At 60.6% G+C, this 5,813-nt stretch overlaps 1 protein-coding gene across 1 annotated transcript in view; it reads left to right on the top strand.

Moving 5' to 3' along the window:
* The first annotated feature begins 365 nt into the window (after positions 1 to 365).
* The window catches only part of HTRA1 (HtrA serine peptidase 1), a 51,558-nt gene continuing 46,110 nt past the window's right edge, over positions 366 to 5,813 (top strand). Inside the window, exon 1 of the mRNA XM_032423102.1 lies at positions 366 to 858. Within this exon, the coding sequence (XP_032278993.1) occupies positions 387 to 858 (472 nt within the window). The 5' untranslated portion in view covers positions 366 to 386. The remainder of the gene's footprint in view (positions 859 to 5,813) is intronic.

Below are 5,813 nucleotides of genomic sequence, written 5' to 3' on the forward strand. Positions count from 1 at the left end.
TAGTTTTTGGCTCGCAAGGGGCGTGAGAGAGCCCGCGAAGGGCGGAGAGCAGGGGCGCGTAGACCGGGAGACCGGGCCCCGCGAGAGGGCGGACCCGCGCGCCGCCCCGCCCGCGCCCCGCCAGCCGCGCCGTGCCCGGACGCGCCCGCCCTGCCCCCGCCGCGGGCCGTCCCCACTCCAGCCGCCCGCCCGCCATCCGGCCGGCCCCCCCGCCCCCTCCCCCCCCGGCCGCCGTGCCCGTCCCCAAGGCGGCTCGTCACCGCCGCGAGGCCAATGGGCTGGGCCGCACGGCCGCGCGCACTCGCACCCGCTGCCCCTAGTCCCTCCCGCGCTCTCCCCGGCGCAGCTCTCCGGTCCGCGCCCAGCCCGCCGCCGCCGGAGCCGCCATGCAGCCCCCGCGCTCCTCGTGCTTCCCGCTGCTGCTGCTGCTCCTCGCGGCGCCCGCCCAGGCGCAGCCGTCCCGGCCCGGACGCTCGGCGCCCCCCGCCGCCGGCTGCCCGGAGCGCTGCGAGCCCGCGCGCTGCCCGCCGCCGCCGGGACACTGCGAAGGCGGCCGCGTCCGCGACGCGTGCGGCTGCTGCGAGGTGTGCGGCGCGCCCGAGGGGGCGGCGTGCGGCCTGCAGGAGGGCCCGTGCGGCGAGGGGCTGCAGTGCGTGGTGCCCTTCGGGGTGCCCGCCTCGGCCACGGTGCGGCGGCGCGCGCAGGCCGGCCTCTGCGTGTGCGCCAGCCCCGAGCCGGTGTGCGGCAGCGACGCCAACACCTACGCCAACCTGTGCCAGCTGCGCGCCGCCAGCCGCCGCTCCGAGAGGCTGCACCAGCCGCCGGTCATCGTCCTGCAGCGCGGCGCCTGCGGCCAAGGTACCCGCGCGCGCGCCCCGAGCTCCCGGCTCTCGCCATCCCGGCCCCGACCGGTCCCCACGGGCCGGCCGGGCGAGCCGAGGGGCGGCGAAGCGTCGCGGGGTGCTCAGGGCTCCGGCTCGCTGGGAAAGGCGGGCACCGGCCCCCGGGGAGCAGCAGTCCGCGGGCCCCCTCGGAGCCCAGCTTTGCGCCCAGCCCGGGGCCGGTTCCGCGCCCGGCGGGTGCCCCGCGCGCTCTGTCCCGCAGCCCCCGGCCGGGGTGACTGGGGCGTCCCGCCGGGTGGCTGGCTGCTCGGTGTCCCCGCGGGGCGCCACAGCGCGCCAGGGAGCAGGGACAACCAGGACAGGAGTGTGCGCATGGAGTTGAGAGGGACTGGGAAAGGCGCCTTGTGCCGGGGGCGTTGGGACCGCAAGGACTCGTTTCTGTCGCTCTGCCGTCCCTCTGCTTCGCCGCGTTCCCCCCTCCGCCCGCCCCGCGCCTGTAGAGTTAACCGAGCGGTCGTTTTCCTACGGATCCCGTCCGCGAAAACTTTGCTGCGGAGCTTTGTGTTGAAAGGAGCGGGGTTGCCGGCCGGCTCCGCGGCTCCCGCGGTGATCCCGCCGGGCAGGCGCCGGGGGAGCAGCGCAGACCCCGCGGAGCCGTCGCCGCCGGCCTGCTGCCCGTGTTTTGAGCCAATCCTACAAAAATGAAAGTGGTTTTTTTTGGAATAAGCTGAACGGGACTTTGGATGGCGGAATCGGAGGCAGAGGGTGGGAGGCGGGTTAGAGATGGAGACGTGAACCCCCTTCTCCTTCCTTTCTCATCTTTTCGGTATCAACAGGACCCCTCTTGGGGGGGGGGCGGCGGGTGGAACGGCGGCGGGGATGGGGCGAAGGGTGGAGAAATTGTCTCTCTCGCGGGACCTTCCAGAGGGATGCTTCTGGTCTCCAGACAGGGACACCCTGTGGAAAAACAGTACGGAGTTCAGCTGCGGCCGATCCCGCGGTGTTGGGCCGGGCCAGCGGCGCTTGGCAGTGCTTGGGGCGGCCGCCTCCTGCCCGGGGCAGTGCATGGAGGGAGAGAGGGGGACCCAGCGCCAGGAGCTGGTCTAGATTTTCTCTGTCGGAATAGGGTCCAGCATGACCAACTAGGGCCTGGCACAGGGTGGCTCCCACGGAGAGCAGGGTGCCAGAGCTGTGTAGGAGAAACTGGAGAATTCCAGCAACTCAGGAGCAGGGAGCCTGGCCTCTGCCCTTAGGGAAGAGCCTAGCTAGGGGGTGCAGGAGACTTATCTCGGAGAGAAATGATCCAGCGGGGACTGAGGTATGGGTGTGACCGTGCACAGGTCTGGGTGTGCGCTCTGTGCCCCAGCCCTGGGGGCCAGGCGTGTTACCCGTGGGACTTCACTCGGCTTCACAGCCTCATGAGGAGGGGGCATCAGCTGTCATCCCCCTTTCACAGATGGGGGAACTGAGGTTCAGTTACGTGCCCAAGGCCACTCAGCTGGAATTTGAGCCCAGACGGCCTACCTCCCAGCCAGCCCCGTGCTCAACCCCAAGGCTGAGGAAGAGAGGTCAGGCAGGGTGAGGGAAGTTTCCGGAGGGCCGGGGACAGCCTGGGCAAAGCCCGAGACTTGCTCGGGAGCTGGCGGATAGATTGGTGCGGCCGGGGACATTTGGGGAGGGCAGCGAGAGTGACCCAGGCTGGTGGCGCAGAGTCCCTGGCCCGAAGAGGCCAGCTCTGCTGTGTACTCTGAGGTACTCGGACCAGGGCAGCTTCAGGAAATCCCAGGGCAGGACTCAGCTAGCGGCCGAGGGCACAGCGAGTCAGGTGTGCTGGTAGGGCCACCGCCACGGGCGGGGTGTGAGGTGATGACATTAAGAAAGCATATTGCGTATTTTTTGTCACAAACAGCTGTTACTGTGTGTCACCTCGCTGCTCCGGGTCCTGAGGAACTGGCACTGTCTGAGCACCTAATTTATTGCCCACGAGGTGGAGTCACTTAGTGAGCTTCGGACCTGGCAGAGGCATTCATAGTCGCCGTGGGGACAGAAACAGGTCCTTGCCCATCGGCCATCGGGCCCACAGCAGGCTGCCAGAGAGCCAGCGAGGGGACAGCCACAGGAGGATGAGGGTGGCAGCCTCGAGAGGAGAGAGAGACAGAGGGCGCAAGTCTGTTCTCACCCTTTTCCTGTCTCTGCAAATATTTACTGAGGGCTGCAGGGGGTCAGACACTGTGTGTTTCTCTGTCTGCCTGGCACTCAGCCGGCACCTGATCGGTGTGTGGGTAGATGATGAATGAACGCATCAAGAAACCAGAGACATGGGGCCATCCAGACTTCCCTTCATGGAAGGCTTTGCTTTTGCCCCCCCCCCCCCCCCCCCACCTCGCACTCCACCCTTGACTTCCCAGAGGTACCTCTGAGGACTGGAGCCTGGGAGCCAAGACTTCGTTCGGTCGAAGCCCTGCCCATGAGCAGGTCACTTGACGTCATTGTTAAATGAGGTGAATTGGCTGCCTGCTCTGGCGGAGGGGATTGGCAGGGATGCTGTTTGCGCTGGGCTGGATGCCAGAGGCCTGAAGTTGGGGTGAGCCATGCAAGCATGTGGGGAAGAAGCTCCCCAGACAGGAGTGGGCTCCATGATTTCCAAGATCCTAGGGAGGGTTTGCCCGGAGCAGAGAGCGAGGGGAAGGGAGCAGGAAATGGCCGCAGACCAGAGGCCCTGGGCAGGTGAGCGGCTCTTTGCAGTCATGGAACTTTGGACGGCGGAATGTGTCACCATTTAAAAGAAAGCCCTTTGGGGGCGCCTGGGTGGCTCGGTCAGTTGAGCGTCTGACTTCGGCTCAGGTCATGATCTCAGGGTCCTGGGATCCAGCCCTACGCTGGGCCCCGCACTCAACGGGGAGTCTGCTTCTCCCTCTCCCTCTGCCCCTCCCCACCGCTCAGGTGCTCTCTCTTCTCAAATAAATAAATAAAATCTTAAAAAAAAAAAAAAAAAGAAAGCACTTTTATCTGTACACTGTTTAACGAAGACTGCAGACAACGTCTCCTAAAAAACAGTTCTGGAAATGAAGGCAAATCCTCTATCTCAGAAATCAGTGCTGCTGTCAGGGTTTGGATGGGAAAGGGTCCAGTTATACTAGAGAACAAAGATCTCTCCTCTTCCACCATTAGCGGTTTGGATTAGTTTAAAGCAAAAACTCTCTACGGTCAGGAAATTATAACAAAGAAAGGAATTGCAATTAATATAACAGTATAATAATAAAGGCCAACATATGTTTAGTGCTTATTCTGTGCCAGGCACATGTTAACTCATTTGACCCTCCTAGAATCATATGAGGGGTGTTCTGGAATCTCCCACAGCTGGGAGACACAGTCACAGAGAAATTCCTTGCGCAGGACTTGAACCCATGCCTCTGGTCCAGGGCCCATTCATAATCACCACGCTATGCTGTTGACAGAGAAACTAAGATTATACGCCAACTTCAGCTAAGCCGCAGCTAATAGTTGGAATAAACAGTGCTCCAGATGGCTGTGGCCTTGAGATGAAATGTAGGACACCTCCCAGCTCTCAGTCCGTGGGCACAGGAGGTGGAGGACGTGGTTGCCATCAGGGCAGCTCTTGCAGCAGAAAAGCAAAAGGAGCAGAAGGGGCTGGAGTAAAGATGTTTCCGAACCAGAGCCCCAGGCCCCAAATGGCTCTTGGGGAGAGAAAGGCCCCTCTGGATTCCCAGATGTTGCAAAAGACGGGTCAGGATATGTAGCGCTGCAGACCTCTGCCAGAAAATGGACAAGAAGCCAGGAAAGAGGCTGAAAAAGACTTCCCAAAGCAGCAGGCTCCTCCATTTCTGCTCCTAGTACCCCCGACAGGACAGCCCACCCCACCCGAAACACAGCCCAGACAAGCCTGGAGCTCTCCCCATCCTGGTCCTGGTACCCCTGCCCCGCAGGCCTGAGCAGGGAGGGCCTCTGGTGTGCATTCCTGGTGAAGGACCACTGGCTTAGAAGAAAAACTGTCTTTGCCACAGTTTATGAGGCTTTGCGCTCTCTAGTTGGCTATTTGCTTTTATTCTCTGTCAGTTTTGCTAAAGAGTTAAAATATTAAGGTTTCATAAAATTAGTAAGTTAAGAGTATCGAAAGCCAAGCATTTGAGTAACTTCATTCCATCCAGAAGAGCTGTAAATAGGTTGCATTAGAGCTTAAAATAACTGCATTCAGTAAGCGATTATGGTGGGGACCATGAGCTAACTGTGGTCAGACGTCCGACAGCCTCCGGACTGCAAGGCTGGATTCTCAGTCCATTTGGGGTTGTGTGATCCTGGACACCATTTCATGCCTTGGATTGAGAAATCAGACTTTCCATGAGCTTATATTTCAAGTGAATAAATAGCTCTGGTGAGGCTTAGTTTGAAGAAGAAATCAAGTTTGGCTAGTGGTTGAGGGTTCCTTAGAAGGCCAGCTGGAGTGGAGGGACCAGCAGGCTGGTGACCAAGTGACCGGCCCCCAACCTCTCAGAGCTTCAGCAATGAGGGGATTGGGCCATATGATCTCTGAGGTCCCTTCCTGCTGGAATGGTCCGTGATTCTTGTAAGAAAACTAGTCTGAAAAATTGCGGTTACTGCATCCCTATTTTAAAGGCTGGGCTGAGTTATTTCTTTTCTTAGGTTATTGATGGATAAAGCCCGAGTTGACATTGGCCCATCTTGGGCCTGGTTCCTGAGTACTTCAGCTTTTGCTGGCTGTGGAAAATCCCTGGGTGACCACTGTGGTGACATGCCCACCCCCCAAGACAGGAGCTCCAGCGGACCTGGTACCTCTTGCTGCTTCGCAGGGGCTCTGAGGCTGGGCTGCATGGGTCCCTGGAGTGAGATCCCTCCTGAGTCATTTCATCTTTCCTTCCCACCTTCTCTGCCATAAAAGAGAGAGAGAAAGAAAGAAAGAAAGAAAGAAAGAAAGAAAGAAAGAAAGAAAGA

The sequence above is a fragment of the Phoca vitulina genome, unplaced genomic scaffold (assembly GCF_004348235.1).
Source record: "Phoca vitulina isolate PV1807 unplaced genomic scaffold, GSC_HSeal_1.0 scaffold28, whole genome shotgun sequence".
Lineage (NCBI taxonomy): Eukaryota > Metazoa > Chordata > Mammalia > Carnivora > Phocidae > Phoca > Phoca vitulina.